Source organism: Cryptomeria japonica, chromosome 4, assembly GCF_030272615.1.
Source record: "Cryptomeria japonica chromosome 4, Sugi_1.0, whole genome shotgun sequence".
Taxonomy (NCBI): Eukaryota; Viridiplantae; Streptophyta; class Pinopsida; order Cupressales; family Cupressaceae; genus Cryptomeria; species Cryptomeria japonica.
In genome coordinates this window covers 210,936,144-210,956,099 of record NC_081408.1, presented here as the reverse complement: position 1 = coordinate 210,956,099, position 19,956 = coordinate 210,936,144, and the positions used below count along the sequence as shown (strand labels likewise).

Here is a 19,956-nt window from a genome sequence, read left to right as displayed (position 1 = left end):
ACCAACCATTACACATAGAAGCCATGATTCATAAACATTGCATTAAATGTGTTTTGATAGATAGAGGTGCTGGGTTGAATATTTGTACCTACAATGTATTGACACACCTGGGATTCTCTGAAAATATTATTGATCCAACAAAGAAGATAACAATCAAGGCTTATGATGAAGAAGAAAGAACTTCTAAGGGTCTGGTACTATTACCAATCAGATTAGGGCCTATGGAAAGAGATGTCATTTTTTAGGCATTGGATCTTCCTCTTTCATACAACATCTTACTAGGTAGGCCATGTATTGATGACATGAAAGCAGTACCATCTACATATCATCAATGCCTAAAATTTCCTCATAATGGAGCTGAAGCTAGTATTCTAGTCAATAAAAGCTATACCTGCAATGCGTTAATGTAGGGTGTTGATGCTTTTGTCCCTAATAATAGAGCAGCTTCTGTAGCTGAAAGTTCAGAATCTTTGCTGAAAGATTTGGAAAAGAAATTAAAAATCACAAACAGTGGCATGGATGGTTACAAGATAGATCCTATACTCTCACTCACATCTCTTCCTCCATCACCAAGATAGTCGGGAAAACCATCAGAGGGCATGAGGCCACAAACTTCAAATCCAAAAGTCATTTATGATGGCACCTTTATACAGTCCTCTACTTCTCTTTTAGGTGAAATAGAAGGGGATGATGTCCTTAAATTGCTCTTCAAAGAAGATAGTGCAGATAAAGAAATATGACATTCTGAGATTTCTCCAACCCAGTATGGTCCAGGCTATAAGATGCTTCAACGCATGGGATATTCAGGTACTGGTCCTCTTGGCAAATGTCAAAAAGGTATTGTTGAACCTATTCAACTACAAACTAAGTCGACCAATGATAAAGCTGGACTAGAATATGATCTAAGAAAGTCATCAGATCAGAAGCACACACCTCACCATCAACGTAAGTGGAAGAAAAAGGTACTAGCTCTAACAACACAATAAATTAATACTCAACAAACTTAGGAGGAATGTGATGGTGAACAAAAACAATTACCCACCCAGGGAAAGGAAATAGATGGTAATCAAGTTCTAGTTGTATCAGCTATGATACCACATGAAGTAGATGCTCCAGAGGATATGAGAGATGAAATATATAGAATCAAATAATTGTTTGCACCACAGAACATTCTAGTCACACATACTGGCAGACAATAAGTAGATGACTCAAAAACTGATTCAAATGAGTATGAATGGGGTCCAGATTACATCTCAGATACATCTACTACAGAAACACTTGAAGAACTCAGGGATACCGTAGATGACACACAAGAGCTAAATAGCCTAAGAATGCAAAAGGAAATAGAATAAATCAGATTAAAATGACAAGAAGACTATGACTGACAGCTGAAGAAAGAAAGGACATAAGCAAGTCCTTCACCTGCCAATTCTCCTAATCAGATAGGACAAATCAAGTATAGAATCACACAAGAAGAACTAGAAGCTAGAGCAAGAGAACCAATCATCAGTCCATAAGAAGTTGAATGGAACAGACGATAGGGGTTAACAGAATCATCAAAGTCATGCCCACAAGTGTGTCAAATGCAAGCAATCAATGAACTAAATCAAGAAGGAACTTGCAGCATCAAGGATGTGGGTGTTGATGCTATATACCTTCACTGAACCACTTGAAGATGAGTCAGCAACTCCATCCTATGACTCTGATGACTCAGACAGGAGCTCTACGTATGACAACAACTATTCAACAACACATTATGACTACTCTGTCATAAACAATGAGATGTTGTCTACTATTATACCATGGTATGTAGGCCAGTCTAAAGTAGGTGATGATGCTAGAAGTAGGTCGGTTGAATTAGGTCCAATAAATACTAACATGGATGAGGATAATCATGTCGTGACTCTTCCTCGTCTCGGGACACATACGCAAGGTAGTCTTCTGGAACTCGATTGGTCAGTCCGAAACAATGATGATAGTACCGTGAACTCCCTTGAGCCTGTTCCAACCTTATCCTTAATACATCCAGAACTAATTGATTGCACCCTTTATAACCAACCCTTGAATGTACCTACCTTTGCTAATGACTATACACTAGCCTACTATCTTAATGTAGTTGAACCCATGTACTCTTCCACCAGTGAACAGAATGAAACCATGACTGAAGCTGATATCAAGTATCTTAGTCACAAAAACAAGAAAAATAAGAATTAAAGATTTGATGGTGAAAACCACATTGTGGCGGTATCAGACTCTAAAAATGAGAAAATAAAGGACGTACCCAAAGGTGAAAACCTCTATGAGGCACCTGAAGGTGAGGTACTTGATATACTATCGATTCACTTCTAGGAGAGATCTTCCATATTAATCAAGCCAACTTAGCCAGTAAACATTGGGAGTCAAGAGATACTACATATTATTCATTTAGCTCAATCACTGTCAGCAGAAGAGTTAAAAGATTTCAGCAATCTATTTTTGGAAAAGAAGATCAACTTTGCATGGACATACTCAGATATGCCAGGACTAGATCCTAATCTCATCATGCATCATCTCTCTATTATGCCAGGAGTTAAACCAGTCAAACAAAAAGTCCAAAAGATGCATCCTCATGTGGCACTATTAGTCAAGGTTGAATTAGAAAAGTTGCTAAAAGATGGATTTATCAGAGCTATAGACTACGCATAATGGATATCCAACATAGTACCTATATCAAAAGTAGATAAATCTATTAGAGTTTGCACAGATTTCAAGGATCTCAATAAGGCATGTCCAAAAGATGATTTTTGATTGCCCAATATTGACATGATAGTAGATATGACTGCTAGATATGAGATGTATTCATTAATGGATGGATTCTCGGGTTACAATCAGATCAAGATAACACCTAAAGATCAAGAGAAGATAGATTTCACATGTGCATGGGGAACCTTCTACTGGAATGTTATGTCGTTTGGTCTAAAGAACACGGGAGCAACTTACCAAAGAGTAGTAGCCACTATTTTCTATGAGATGATGCATAAAAACATGGAAGATTATGTAGATGACACCTTGGTAAAAACTATGAAGAGATCTACCCACATTGAAGAGCTAGGCCTCATATTAGATCAAATAGAAAGATTCAAGCTCTGCTTAAATCCAAAAAAGTGTGCATTTGGAGTCACATCAGGAAAATTACTTGGTTACATAATTTCAAAAAAGGGAATTTAGGTTAATCCTGAAAAGGTCCAAGCTATAATGGACATGCCTCTACCCAAGAATATCAATCAGATGAGAAGGTGTTTTATATCTCAGCTAACTGACAAGGCTCAACCCTTCATGAAGGTATTAAGGAAAGGGATTCAATACAACTGGGATAAAGATTGTGAACTACATTTACAACAAATCAAAGAATATCTTTCTAATCCACCCATATTAATGCCACCAATTCAAGGTAAGTCGCTGATCCTATACATATCAGCTACAGATACTTCACTAGGGGTACTTCTGACATAATAGGATGACAATAAAAAGGAACAAGCTATCTATTACATCAGATGAACATTAGTGTCAGATGAAATGAATTACACTATAATACAAAAAGTATGCTTATCATTAGTCTTTTCATCATAAAATTTAAGGCAGTTATATGTTGGCACATCCTATTAAGCTAGTAGCCAAGATTGATCCACTTCAGTACCTTCTCAGTAAAGCAATGCTTATAGGAAGACTGGCCAAATGGGTCATGGTTCTTACAGAATTTGACATTGAATATGTAGATCATACAACTATCAAAGGACAAGTTATCGCAGACCAACTTGCTGAAGCTCCACTTGAAGATGATCAACCCTTGCATATAGAATTCCCAAATGAATCAATCATGCACCTTACTGAATAATCATGGAAGATGTTCTTTGACAGGTCTTTTACTCAACATGGTTCTAGTGCTAGGATACTATTTATTACTCCCCAAAAATACTCAATTCCAAAGCTTACAAACTTCTCTTCCCTTGCACAAACAATATTGTAGAGTATGAAGCTTTGGTAAATGGGATCAAGCTAGCCATCGAGTCGAAGATCATGGAATTACACATCTATGGAGATTCTCAACTCATTATCAACTAGATTAATGACCTATATCAGATGAAAGATGAGAAACCGATGCCTTACAAGAGGATGGTGGATGACCTCAAGAAATATTTCACCTCCGTATCATTTCAGCAGATACCCAGAACAACAAATATAGTGGCAGATACAATGGCCACTTTGGCATCTATACCACAGCTACAGGAGTCTAATTTTCACTTTGAATTCTTAGTGGAAGAGTTACATTACCTTGCCTATGATTCTCCCAAGTCCTAGGTAGTATGTTCTATTATTGGACATGACTCATCTTGTTATAGCCACATTTTGTCTTACCTACGTGACCAAGTCATCCCTGCTAATCTTTCCTAAAATGAAAAAAGGAACCTAATCCAAAATGTGTCATGGTACGTCATCATTGCTAACAACCTATTCAGGAAAGGTTTAGATAATACTTTTCTTAGATGTCTAGAAACTGAGGAGTCTCAACGTGCATTATCCAAAGTTCATGAAGGTGTTTGCGGATCTCATTTGAACGGTCTAACTTTAGCACAAAAACTACTAAGGGCTGGCTACTATTGGCCAGACATGGAGAAGGAAGCTATTAAAGTTTCTAAAACCTATGGAAAGTGTCAGTTGCATGGGCACCTTATACATGCTCCAACAAGGGATCTCATACCCTTTGTGACACACTGGCCCTTTCAACAGTGGGCATTCAATCTGATAAGCCAAATTTATCCTACCTCATCTAATGGACATAAATTTATTATCACTACCACTGAGTACTTCACAAAGTGGGTAGAAGCAGTTCCACTCATCAAGGCAACAAGAAAACAAGTAGCTCTATTTATTCTTAACTATATCATCTGCAGGTATGGTATACCTTCATCAATTATAACAGACAATGGAGGACAGTTTAAGAACAAAGATCTAGATGAACTTTATGAGAAGTTTAAAATCAAACAACACCGGTCCTTAGTTTATTACCCTCAAGGTAATGGACAAGCAGAGGCATCTAACAAATACCTACTGACTATCTTGCACAGAACAGTGAACAAATCTGGGAAGGATTGGCATCTGCAACTCAATCCTGCACTCTGGGCTTATAGAACAAGTATTAGAACACCTACTGGGGCTACACCTTTTTCTTTGGTGTATGGGTCTGAAGTAGTATTACCCATTGAAGCAGAAATACCATCTCTAAGAGTTTCCTTGCAAGGTCTTGTTACTGATGAAGACTATAGAATATCTAGATTGCAAGAGCTCTAATTGCTGGATGAGCATTGACAAGTGGCATTTAATCATCTCAAAGTGTATCAAAAGAGAATGTCTAGAGGATATAACAAGAAAGTTTGACACCAATAATTTTAGGTTGGTGACTTAGTTCCTAGAGAAAATCCTAAAAATCAACAGTTTCGAGATAACAAAGGGAAGTTTGAACCCAACTGGCTAGGTCCCTATATCGTCACTGTAGCTTTCAGCTCTAGTGCCTATCAACTCTCAACATCAGAAGGAGAACAGGTCTACGAACTGATTAACACCATCCATCTGAAGAAATTCTTCACCTATATATTGTCTGTTCCAGTAGCTTTTATAGTGCAAAATGTCCTCAAGAAATCATAAAAATCAGAAAATGTCCTGAAGAAATCCTAAAAATCAGAAAATGTCTTGAAGAAATCATAAAAATAAAAAAATGTCTTGAAGAAATCATAAAAATCAGAAAATGTCTTGAAGAAATCCCAAAAACCAAAAAAAGTCCTAAAGAAAAGAAAAGAGATAAAAAAAAAAAAAAAAAAGGAAAAAGGAGAGAGAAAATGCCTTAGTGAAAACCTGGTAAATAGGCATCTCGGTAAAAAAAATTTTAAAAATGAATTTCTGCCAAGCAAGTGAAAACCTGGTAAATAGGTGCCTCTTGTACTCAAGCGCTCCATCTATCAATGCAATGTTGGCATTCTCGCTTTCCTGCATATTTGCTTTCGCTTGTACATATTTCAGTCACTTTTGTGACATCCTGGTTCATTGGAACCTTCATGGCTTGAAACCGATCAATGTCCTAGTCTTAGGCAATCAACCAAGCACATTACATGTCCTAAGCAGTGTCAACCAAGTCAACCTTATGTCAGTGAAACCTAGTCGTCCACTTCGAGTCAGTCACCTGTCTTCTGACTACTAAAGAGTTTTATCACTGAGTTAACGAGCAAAACAACATAACGGAAAAAAATCACTAAATAGTTTGAGCTATGCATGCAAATTTTATTTGTGTGTTGTCTTTTATATTGGTTTTCGATTATTATCCCTCTTAGTAACTCGAGGAAGTCTATCTTGACTAAGAGGAGCAAGGATTGGGGGCATAATATTTTCTTGTTTGTTGCTTGAAGGAATGATCCCAATGATCTAGAAACATTTAAATTAGCTAGGTGTCTATGATAAGAGCCTTCACATCAAGGTGAAATCACCTTACATACCTCAACTCCGCTTATTTTAATGCTACAGGGAGGTTACCATAATTTCTTTGTTTGTTTTGAGGGAATTTTTTTATTGTGCAGTCCAGGTCCCTATGAAATCTATCCAAGGATATGAATGAAAAAAGGGTCATTGCGACCAAGATTATTAATATTGCACATGAAAAGAAAGGAACTCTAATCTGCCCGATATAATTGTAAAATCTTCAATGATGAAAATTAAGCTTTTCAAAGTCTAGTGACTAGGTTTAGGATTGCATCTCATTTTGCATTTCATTCTGCATCTTGTGAATTTAGGGTGATGTCGGTATGGTAACAATGATCTCCCTATTTTCTAAATGAGCGTTGGAAGCTTCATCATTTCTTCACTAAGTGGTCTCTTTTCATCATTTCTTTGATCGAGTACTTGTGTTTTGAGATGCATACATAAACATCTTATATAGATTTATACATTCACTATCATTCATTTCCATTCATCTTATTGCATAGAAAAATGAAAACATTGCATTATTCATATTACTCATACTCATTCATTTATTTGCATAAAAAGAAACAAAAATAAACACCCATATTCCATTTGCATTCATTCATCCATACTGAAAAGAAATGCATACATATAGAATAAAGCATATACAACAACATCTCATAATCAATCAACACAAGTATGATGAAATCAAATCAAGAGCTTGTAAATCGACTGTCCTGAGTCCATTTTCGAGATCAAAATCAAAATTTGATGTCAATTCTCTAATCGAAATTTCATGATGTTGACCACTTAGCGCTCTTTTCATCAAAAGCTCATTCTTTCTTCAGATTGTGCTCAATTTCAACACTGGATATCAATTTCATTCTACACATCAACTTTACGATCAACTTGACGCTTAATCTTATCACTCAACGCAAAATTTTCAAAAATTCATTTGAATCCATTTGTGCTCAAAATCATTATCATGGCTCAAAATTTCCTATAATCATTATGTACCCTCGCTATCTTTTGATTTCACTCCCAAGGGAGCATACTTGTGACCTTATGACCTCACATCTTCAAATGTCAAAATTTTTTTTAAATCTTCAATGAAAGATAAGAAAAAATCTTTTTCAACCAAAGAAAATCAATCAAATAAGACCTCATCACTAGGGGCATTTCAACTTCAATGCTTTATATCAAGTCGAGATCTCTGGATCATCTAAATCAAATCAATCTCTAGGGGCATATTAGTTTCATCACTTCATATCAAGCTGATATTAGTCTTTTATCAAAATCAATCTCTTTACGTCAATCAGTTCCATCCCTTTTCATCAAGCTGATTTTTTCATTTAAACTCAATTAAGGGTTTAAAGAGTATCTTCGATCATGCTAAATCTAAACAGGTGTTACATTTTATTCATTTCTTGATCAAGTTGAACAATTTATCTTCATCGTATCTTGATCAATCAAGTTCAAGATCGATTTTTATCATCACTCATTGTATCTAAGTTCAATCAAGTTCTAGATTAGTAAGATCCACTTCTTGATCAATCAAGTTCAAGTTTGATATCTTTTGTTTTCTATCGTTCCCAAGTTCAATCAAGTTTCGGAATGATATCACATTAATCAGACTTTATTAAGCTTTGTCACTTCTAATCAAACTAAACACCTTGCTTTTTTATGTAGTTCGTGATCAATCAAATTCAGAACTGACATCTCCTAGACATCAAACTTTCTTTGAACCAACGTGCTGCTCGCACATTAATTCAAAGAGGGGCAAATGTAATACCCAAAAAATGGTCATCTAAACCATGAGCCCCTAATCTTGACAACATCACCAAGGTCCTAACCAAAGGCAATTAAATCAATCTTGAGCATACAATTAATTCTTTAATCATCAAATGTCACATGGCAAACAAAATCAATCACCCAATATTAATTAAATATCTATTTAATTAATTAAATCATTCCAAGTAAATCACTTTTAAACAATTATCTCATTTATTTTAATTAAATATCCTAGCATATTTAATTAAATAAATCAATTTTCCATTAAATCATCAAAAAGAGGAATTAATTTAATTAAATAAATCAATTTGCGATCAAATCTTCAAAAAAGGAAACAAATCAAGAAAGAGGAATTGGAAATTATGAGCACAAATATTAAAAAATGGAAATAAATCAAAAAAGGATTTAATTGACAAAAAAGAATTAAAAATTTGAGAAAAGAAATCAATTGGAAATAATCTTGAAAAAAACAAATTAAAAATTGATAGATAATCTCAAAGAAAGCAATTAAAACAATTAAATATTAAAATTGAATGAAATAGAGAATAAATCAGTTTTTTCCTGATTTTAATCTTAAATTTAGTTCAACTTCCTTTAAAATTGATAAAAGAATCCAATCATATCAATTCACCTAGATTGTGCTTCCTCTTGGAAAATCATGACCGCTCATCATTAGTTGATCTTAGCCATTGGTTTCTTTCTGAATTTTCTATAAATTCGAGTTCATCTCTCATTCAAAAGGAGGTTGGAGAATACATCATTATTATACTTATTTTTTCTCTAGATTCATTGACATATTGCATATTAATTGTTTCATATTGATTAAATCATTTAGCTTAATATTGCAAAAATCTTGTCAGATTAATATTGCATACATATAGCATTCATCATGCTCATATAGATTAAATCCTTCATCTTGATGTTGTCTAGTCACTAGTACTACTAGATAATTTGAGAACAATCTTATACTCGCATCTTTTAGAAGGCAATGGGTCAATTTTCTATGGTTTTCATATTCATATTTACATCTATCTAACCATGCATGTAATGACTTGATTGAAGTGTTGTGTCTTGCAAATACAGATTCTTAGTCCACTTTTCACACACACAAGTCCCATAGAGCTGATGATGATGGTTTCTCAGAAACTGATGGAGGGAGCCACAGACAAAGGGATTATAGATTAATCCATAACTATTTTGCACATATTGGTCCTAGAATGTAAAATTGAGAATGAAGCAATCCCTTTTGACAAGCTTAAGATAATAACAAAACACATCTCTAAAGATTTTCAATCATTACAACAGATCTCTAACCAACTAGCACTTGAAAAATTCACTTTGGCTAAGAGAGCCACTTTTGATTAGATAATTGACATGGAGAAGAAAAAGATTGAGGAGAAGTTAATTTTGATAGAAAATTCCTTGAAACAAGGGACTAATATATACAAGGTATATTGCAATATAGAGATTCTTATAGAAAAAGTAGATGAAAAGATAAAAGAGGTACAAGACAAAATTGCTAATATTGCTAACTCGTTTGATGGACTAACTTCACTAACCACATCTATTGATGGAAAAAATTTTACCTTGGAAAATCAAATTTATTCTCTTGAAAAGGAAAGAGATAAGATCATTTGAAGAGCCAGAAGTCTCAGAGGTTTGGTGAGTCCAAGATTGGATTCACTTGGTGTTCATAAGAGGGAATGCATGGATATGCTTGGTAAGCCCACACTTGCAGAAGTTAATGAGAAAGAATCACTTGCATATTTAGTGAGTGGACTTGTATCTATCTCTAGCACATTCAAAACTAGTTGGGATACTTATGTGGAGTTATTAGAGAAATCTTACTCGAAAATCTTGAAATTGGTCAAGCTCTGGTAAGACATATTTGGAGATATTCAGTGTATAGTTATTATTCTTTGACATTCCTTTTACCATTTTTGGGCGTTGATGTCAAAGGGGGAGCAGTATACATGTGAAAAAGAATGAAGGGTCTCATACATTAGGGGGAGTTATAGAGTTTTTGGAATTTTGGAGTATTGGAGCATTTTGCATATTCAGCTCGGGGGGAGTAGGGTAGGATGAAACCGACAGTTGAAACCATGACCATTTTTCACATGATTTTTTCCATCAATGCCAAAGGGGGAGATTGCTAGAAATTGACACTCTATTGGTTGGTTTCATTATTTTTTCATTGATGGCAACATTATTTTGGGTTCTGGCTTCATATGGTCTACAGGTATGCACTTCACAAACTCTATACTGGCACCGACACCAACATCGGTAGGATAGAAGATTTCTTTAGTCACCGATAATGTAGGATGACATGGTATAGTAAAGGTCATTGGTATTTTAGGTTGACACATCTTGGATTTGGCATCGACAACTTGTTTTAATGATTATTCATTTGTTATATGGATGAAATGTACATATGATATTGTATAATCCTTATAAACTGACATAAGGCATAAATTTGTATAGGGTTATAGGGGAGATTGATTAGATCATTTTAAAAGAATAAGGGAATAGGGATAAACATGTAGAATAAAAATATGGGTGTAATGTAATACAAAATTTATCAAAGAGACTATGTATGTGAGTAATTCATTGTAAGGGTTATTCTAGTACTGAGGTTTAGGGTTTTTGATCAGAACAGACAAAGCTTAAACCAAAACTATACTCTGGCATAGGAAATGCTATACTAAGCAGTTCATACTTCTTCGGATTTTTGTCTGGATTGTTATATAGTTAGTGAGGCTCCTTTTGTGATGAGAAATGTGCTCTAGGTTGTAAATCGTCCTGCAAGTGTAGGCCCATCATATATTATAATCTCTTCATATGGCCAGTGAATTGATATTGTCAGTCACAAATCCCACCGTGGTTTTTCCTCATTGACGTTTTCCACATATAAATCTGTGTGTTATGGTTCTCATTTATGTGTTTGGCTTATTGCTTGCATTAATTCTTTCAATTATGTTTATACCAATATACTAGTTGGTGTATGTATGTTTTGTTAAGGCTAAAATCTTCTATTCCATAATAACATTGATCCAGCCCCCCCTCTCAGTGTTATTGGTTTCCAACATGAATGGCCTGGATTTTCCCCTGTAGACTACAAAGCTGGGAGATATTCTTAGGTGGAGGCATGTTCATATTAGCATCGATTTTTTCTATGTCTATTTCAATTCCTTGGTGAGAGACAATGAATCCTAGAAGCTTCTCGACATCAACACCAAAGACAAAGTTAAGAAGATTCAGTCTCATTTTATACAATTGAAGTCTTTCAAAGACCAAATAGATATTTTCAATGTACATTTCACATGCGAGGGATTTTACCAAGATGTCATCAATATAGTCTTCTAAGACCTTATGGATGAAATCATGAAATATCAAGGTCATGGCTCGTTGATAGGTCAATCCTACAGTCTTCAACCCAAATGGCATGATGACATAGCAAAAGGTTCCCTAAGGGGTTGTAAAGGTAGTTTAATATTGATCTTCTAGGTTGATATAGCTCTGGTTGTAAGCTGAGAAGATGTCCATGAATAAGAGAAAAGCATACCCCATGGTTGAATCCACTATTATATCAATATTCAAGAAAGGAAATTCATCCTTGAAATAATCTTTGTTCATATCTAAAAAAATCAATGCAAATATGGATACGACAATCAGGTTTTTTTACCAATGCAATGTTTGATATCTAGGGTGAATAGTTGATGGGGTGGATAAAGCCATCTTTTAGGAGCTTCTCTATCTTGACCTTGACTTATAAAGCCACTTTAGGATTCATCTTTTCAATATTTTTCTTCATCGGGTTAGCATCAAGACTAAGCAACAAGAAATGATGTGAGGGACTAGATGCAGTAAATTAGAATATTCTTTGAATTCTTCAGAAGATAAGAATTTTCCCATTACGACTTTCTCAGGAGCCTTATCGCTCATGATGACATCAGTAGTTTCTCCATTAGAGAGTGCACTATGTTCTTCTAGATGAGGGATAAACATGTGTTCTCTATTATGAGATGGAGATGTCCCCTACAAAATGGGTTCTCCAAAATATACATGAGCATTCAAGCAGTATGAAAATTGACATTTATGATGATAAGGGGGCAGCCCATCGTATGCACCTATAAATTCCTCTAAGGATACTTTTGAAGGGAAAAGATCCAAGGGAATTTCAAAGGTGATACATGAATGCCAATGAGTTCTAGATGAATAAGCTTTAAAGGAAGGGGATTAGCTAAAATCATGTTAATAGTTAACCATGGTTTAGCCTTTCAACTTGTGTGATAGTATCCTAATCGAGTGTTGTGGTGATGAGTTTTGGGCTTTAAAGGAATCTGTATACCTTATTCATTAGGTCCACAACCCTTCCCATGATACCCAAGCTGAGACACCACCTTGTATCTAGGACCATAGATGTTTTGTAATTCTTTGAATGATGGTAGTTTCCTATAGAAAAGATGATCGACATGATAAGAATCACTTGGATTTATAGGTGCATAATCATCTTTCATAGTTGAGGTGAATGAAATTTTAGGAGAGCTTAATTTCACGGGATCTACTTTGAACTCACCAACAAGAGAGATGGTGAAGTCCAAAGAACTCCAATCGTCACCCAAGCATGCATTTACATTTGAAGGCAATTTAGCCGGGAAGGTTTTACAGGTGTAGACTCCAACATTTCCACCTTAGGAGTATCTAGCTTTGGGGATTTTTCTTTTAAATAATTTTTCTTCTTCGGTGATTTCTCCCTATTAATGACTTCCTTAGCGACTTCTTCCTTCTCATAGTCTTCATTTTTAGGGGATGAGATAGAAGCAGAGGTTGCAATTAAAGAAGATAGAGTGGGTACACACTTTTGAAAGGAAGGTGTGATAGAAACCTGACCAATTGCAACTATTTGACATAGATACATAGCCTTGGGATCAGCCTTAACTATGACAACCTGATTATTAGCCACGAACTTCATGGATCCGTGAAGTGTAGATGAAATATCTCCCAAAGCATGTATCCGTGGTCTACCTAAAAGAAGATTGTATGATAAAGAGCCTGGAATAACATGCATAAGGGTTGGAATAGTGACTAGTCCAACCTTCAAGGATGGTATGATAGTTGCTATAATTGTCTTACCACTATTATCAAAACCTCAGATGAAAAAGGAGGAAGGTGCCAAAAAATTTGGGTCCACCTTGATCTTTGGTAACAAGTATAAACCACAAAGATTCAGTGTTGAACCTATATCAACAAGTGTTTGTCTAATACCAAATCCATTCATATGAATAATGATCATTAATGGATCTTCTAAATTCCTCACTTTGGGAGATGGGAGTTCACGCAGATAAAAGGTAATATTCAATGAATATGCACAAATATGTTCCATCAATGCATTAACATCAGCCGATCTCATAGAGGAAGCTAGAAAAATATTTCATAAAACTTCTTATAGTATAGTTTGATACATCAGGGCAATTCAAAGAAAATCCCAAAGTGAGATCTTAGCCAGAGTAACCTTAAGTTGCCTGAGAAGATCTTAATCACTTGGTCTCTTGTCTACTAGAAAAGGTACCTTAGGATGGATAGGTTGAGAAGGCAGTAGAGAAGTTTGATGTGGTTTAGGAACTTGTTTTTTATTTCGAGTGCTATATGTGTGAGCAATAGTATTATAGGATGGTTGCTTGGATTTCATACATCTAGTGTATAAATTAGAAGCTTCTCCTTTGAAACATTTTCCATTAATGGTCTTAACTCTCTTAGGAAAAGGACTTGTCATTGTCACATGGATGTAAGGTCTCTTAGTCTTTTGTGGAGCCACAGAAACAACAATGACATTCACAACCTTCATTTTTGCATGAGGATGCCATGGAGGATGACTCACCCTTTACATCTCTTTTAAGAGAGGGTGCTTCAAGGAATTCATCCAAGACTTCATCCAACATATCAAAATTGTCCTTTGAGAATGCCTTATTAAAGGCATCAAGCTCCAAAAGTAAAAGATCCAATATTAGGCATTCATGTGAGGTTCACCAAAATATAGGCAAGGAGATTCACCCCCTCCAAGATTATAAATCTTAGAAGAAAATTCTATCTGCCTCTATCGCTTAGAATAGGTGCCAAGCTGAGCTAAGGGATAACAAACAACTAAACTAACCACACTACACAAGAGATAAATAACAGAAGTATAGTATAGAAATAATGAATATATAAAACTGAATTTACAGAATAGTGCAATGTTAAAAGAAGATTATACCTGCCAACTGGGGAGCTCTGAAGTTCTCAACACCAGCATGGGACATGGACACTAGTGTGACATGCTATAGTATGTATGACTTGCAGATAGGTAAAAGTCTAGAAAGGAACTTGCAAATGGTCTCCTACGCATGAAACCTTTTCGTCACTTGCACACACTAAGAGGAGGAAAATTGTTGGGTCGTATAGGGGCATGCCTCAGTGAAACCCCTATTTAGGTGTTTCCACCATCATGGATAGCCAATTAGTAGGTTGGAAAAAAATTTGGAACTTTCTAAATTGGATAGTAAATGCAGATAGAAAATAAAATTCATCTAAAAGAAGTTAACTCTTATTGCATACAATGAGTATTGGAAAGTATTGAAATATTGGAATATTGGAATGTTGGAAACAAATATTTAACAATGCAAGGGACTCATTGCATGTAAAAGAGATTGATAAAATAGAAAGAGAGAGACTAAGCATGAACTCAAACTCTTTTCATTTTGAATCGTGAGAGTGATGAAGCCCACTTGATCTCTTTGTTCTTAAGAAGTCACCACAAGATGGTCAAAAATTGATATTGGTAGAATGTATGTCCAAGAGCATAAAGAGAGCAGCAAGATATTGAGAGCATAATGAAATCCAAGAGATAAGAACTTGAGCTGGAAACTCTTCAAAATGAACAAGGAAGTGTTCTTAAACCTAAAAAGGGCATGGAGAGCCATTACGGCAAAATGCGAGCCAAAGGACATGCATCGGCCAACATCTGAATCTTTGCCAAATTCAAGATTTAGCCAACTTTTCAAGACATTAGAAAGGGGCACGAATATCTCTGCATTGCACTTCCATCCATCAAAAAGTAGGTCCAAAGGGGTTTCGAGTCATTCAAGGCACTTCATCCTTCAATCCCATGATGCTAAAATAACATACTTTTGATCAAGGATTTGTCATAAATTTACTAGGCATCATGCATAAGTGTCATAAATGCTTCGGGCACAATTTTGGACATAATATATGTAATACCCATCACAAAAACCCTACAAATAATCTTTCTTCATGCATAAAAACTCAATTAGCAACTTTAATGCAAACCATAAAGCTCACTCCACTTCCACCTTCACAAAAAAAGAGAAAATAATAAAAAATAATATTACTAAATTCAACTCCCAATTAGCTAAATAAATAAAATAAAGTGAAAATTAATTTATAATTAAATATAAAAGATCCAATAATATAATTCCATATGTAGTGTCATAAAATTGTGACCTTGCAATTTTCAACCACATTTGGGTCTTCACATTGGTGAATCGAATCCCCAAGCCTGATTGGAGACCTGAGACTTGCTCAATCCCTAAAAACTGCATTTCCTAGTACCCAGCACTACCTAGACCTTACTTTCTGTCCTAGATAAGGGTAGGATAGGGGTGTGGCACCCCTGTCCCCCTTAGGACAAGGGTGTGGCACTTGTCTTTGCCCTATTTTGGGCCCCCTTCTATCCTATCCTTGCATTGAACTTTGCATTTTGCAAGTGGGAAAATTTTCCCTATGTTGGCCTATAATGAAAAATTAGTCAATTAACCCTAATTACTGAATATATAAGATGCATTCCTCTCTCCTATTGACATAAGATAATTTTAATAAGAATACATGATGTGGAAATTGTGATCCTAATCAAAATCAAGCATTCAAGCATCCTTCCAAGCATTGAGAATTATCAAGTCTCCTTTCAAGGCTAGGTGTTTCTAGGATTCAACCATTGAAGAGAAGATCTCTCTTAAAATTCAATTCTACATATCGTTCGAATAATTCTATCTACATTTCAATTGTGTCCTCCCTTGAAATGAATTCTATTTTAGTCTTTCATTTACATTTACTCACAAGTACTTTTTCATCATTTTGGTTAGTTCCAAAACCGCAGTTTGACCTAAAGGCAAACCCTCAATCCCAAACCCTTTTTCTCTCTTTTATGTGTGTAGGTTGTAGGTGCCCAACTATATTTGCAAATTTGGACTCCATTTTTTAGGTAGAAAAATCCTTTTCATCAAGCAGATTTTTCGGAGCACTATGCACACTTTCAACACAGTCTTGACAAGTTTTTCTCAAATTTGCAGGGGAGCTTCGTCTAGAAATTTCACTACCAATTCCAAGTGCACAACTTCATCCCTTATTTCTATCTCAAGTTACAACCATTTCTTTTTCATATTTACACTCGGTCTTAAATCACATAATTCAACCTATTGCATTCTAAAAGAGGGGTTACTTTTACTTTCTAAATCTATTGTCAATTCACGTAGCATTCAATCTCTTCCTATTCAGATTGGATCTAGTCAATTATCCCCCTCTTTTAAATGTAATGTGCATGAAAAGGTTAAGGAGAATCTTTTGTGAAACTTTCACTCCCCTTGAGGAGAGAAAAGCTTTCCTCTTGATTTCTTCGCCAACCTCATTTACCACAATTACATTTTGGTGAACCCAATGTCTTACATGCTTAACATTTCAAATCATATCATATTTTTCATTTACAAGTTTAATTTTCTTGCAAAATTATAAAACTTAGTGGTTCATTCAATCAAAACCCTAATTTTAAAATATTAGAATTGAACTTGTGTCTTGTAAAAAATTCTTGTCTATTGTTTTAGATCTGAAAATTGCATTGCTTGTCAAATTCAATTTTTTCATTGTCCTATTCAATTTGTAAATTCAAATTTACAAAATTAAGTGTTTAATTGTCAAAACCCTAATTTTCAAAAATCAACTTGAACTTGTGCAAAAATTGAATTCACATTTAATTTTTTAATTTAGGAGCATTTTTAGATTCATCTTTTTCTTTAAAATTCATATCTTCAATTTCCCTCCCTTTTTCAAAATTCAAAATTTTAAAATTTAGTGGTTAGGTCCCAAAACCCTAATTTTCAAAATTAATTGAATTTTGTGCAAATCTAAATCAATTTTAATCAATTTCAATTTTCTAAACATTATTCAAGGTGGCCTTATCCATTAGGTTTGACATTTTTCAAATTTACCTTTCAATTTCTTGTCTATTTCAAAACCCTGATAGGATCCTATTTTCACATTCAAACCTTAATTCCACCTATCTAAACTTTGTAAAATCAACCAAATTTTTGGAGTTATCTTTAAAATCATTGCAACTTTAATCCCTAAAAATTTCCAAAAAAGTTGGGAGGACCGTGTGCACTTTCAACACAATCCCTAGCTTTTTTCCCAAAATTTCAGGAGACTGGTATGACTATATTTAATTGCTTAAATCTATAAAATTGGTTGATTTTCTCAAATTTTGATCTCTCTAAAAAAAAAAATACTTCTCAATTTCAACATCACAACTTTCAAGAAAAAAATTGAAATTAAGTGGTTAATTATAATTTGCCCCGATTTTAAACATTCAAATTTTAATAAATTTAATTTTAAAATTGAGTGGTTTGTGTTAGAGTATTCGGGTATTTACTTGATTAATTAAACAATATTTGTTTAGTTATTTAAGTTCCCTTTATCTCTTTTACAGTTAAGCTAACTTTAGGTGCATAATAATTAATTCTTTTATTAATTATTATGTGCAAGCCTAGGGTTTTCCCTTTTAGGGTTTCTTGACCTATTAAAGGTTGAGTTCTTTCTTTTCATTGCAAGAAGTATTATTATTGACAATATATTTTGGATATTATTGAGCTCTTATCTTTTGGAGCATATTTTTCTTATGTTTTTGTTCCTTCTGTGATTTGCTTCCTTGCTTCTCCTTGTAACAGGTTTTTTAGCTTGCAGAGATCATTTGGGCTCCTATGGTGTTGTATTTTCTCAACTCCAACATGGTATCAGAGCTTCAAATCTACAACTACTTGTTCTTGTTTTGAGAATTTTTGCATTGGAAGTGGATCTGGGGTTTCAGAAAGTTTTTTATGCACCTAGGTATAGAAATTTTTTTTTATCACTTTGGGCCTAAACAGACCTCACCATCATGCTCAGAAGGCCGGAAAACCCCTATGGTCATATAAAATTTTACCTTTTTTGGTTCTTGAGCCTCTGGGAGTATTTTTTCTCAGATCCAGGCCATAAGGCCTTGACACGCAAATCGAGAAAAAAATTTCAAAAAAATTAATATTTTGCCTTTTTACGGCATGCAAGGTGGATTTTTTTTTATTTTATCAAAAAATCTTCAAAAAAATCAAAAGAGAAAAAGGCGAATAGGGTTTTAAACAAAAAAATTTGTTTTTGGCAAAAGTTTTGGGCGAGGGCGGTTCCCACGGTACGTAGGGTACCATAGGGCCCCTGCCATGCTGCAGGCCCCGTACAACCACCATCGGCCCCGTTCTGGCCCTCGTGGGCTATTTTATTCAGCCCCCTGCTAGCTCCCGACCCCCACCGGCCTGGCCCCCTGCTAGCCTCCTTGCGACCACCAGCGGCCAGCAGCTCCACCCGACACCACTCACCTTCACCGACCACTTCCCGACCCCCACTGTTGACCTTCCTACCTGTGACCTCACCTGCACCCTGACCTTGCTGCCCAACCTAGCTATTTTGCTCACCACTGCCCTTATTTCTCGGCACCGCCACTGCCTCTACCCCTGGCCCCTGCAGCCGCCCAGCCCAAACCCGCTTCACCTACTTACCCTACCGCCGCTGGAACCTCTGCCCAGCCCACCGACTACCCTAGATCTTCCCCTCAGTCATCGAGAAACTGCCAGCCACCGGAGCACCACCATCCCACCACCAGTGCATCACTCCCTGGCCACCTATGCCCGAATAGCCACCAGACTACCTTTTTTGCCTCTTTCAGGGGGGTTTGGTTTTTTTGCCATATCTTGGGCATACGGAGTCATTTTTTTGAAAAAAAATAGGTGTCAAAAAGCTGGTTTTGAGCCGGACCTTGTCATCTTGGTAATTTTTTCCAATTTTCCTATTTGACTATGTTTTATTCTAGTCAAAGTGAGGTCTTGTTTTTGCACTCTGAGAGCCATAGAATGAGCATCTGACCTTCATTTTTCGAAAAAAATATATTTTGGAAAGCATGTGTGGTGTACTTTCCAGCCATATGAGTTTTATTTCTAGATTTTGCTCCATGCATATTTTATTTAGTTTTTTTCTTTTCAACACTCTGGTGGATATCTTGGTTGTTTCAGGTCCTGGGATCTCTTCTCTATGTAGGATGTCTCTATTTTGGTTCTCGTTTCTATTTCCAACCTTCTTATCATTGTAGCATTGTATTTATGCAAATGCACTAAGATAAAGTGCCATCATGCATTGTTTTCTTGGGATCATGCATATCTTGTGCCTTGTTGTACATGCACTATTGATAAAGTGCCATGAGGGGGTTGATGTTTGCCTATTGTTTGCCATCTTCCTTTGTCCAGTGAGTGTTCCTTCCAAGACACCCTGTACTTTTCTTAGCACCTTTGATGTTCCTGGTTCTTTGTCATACAGTTCTTGTTGGTTGTTCTT

General features: G+C 35.5%; 1 protein-coding gene across 1 annotated transcript in view; it reads right to left on the bottom strand.

Moving 5' to 3' along the window:
• LOC131875025 (probable LRR receptor-like serine/threonine-protein kinase At1g67720) overlaps nucleotides 1–19,497 on the bottom strand; it is an 88,266-nt gene extending 68,769 nt beyond the window's left edge. The window contains exons 1-2 of the mRNA XM_059219027.1: nucleotides 19,492–19,497; nucleotides 18,763–19,026 (exon numbers count right to left, since the gene is read on the bottom strand). Of these exons, the coding sequence (XP_059075010.1) occupies nucleotides 18,763–19,026; nucleotides 19,492–19,497 (270 nt within the window). The remainder of the gene's footprint in view (nucleotides 1–18,762; nucleotides 19,027–19,491) is intronic.
• Nucleotides 19,498–19,956: the final 459 nt, after the last annotated feature.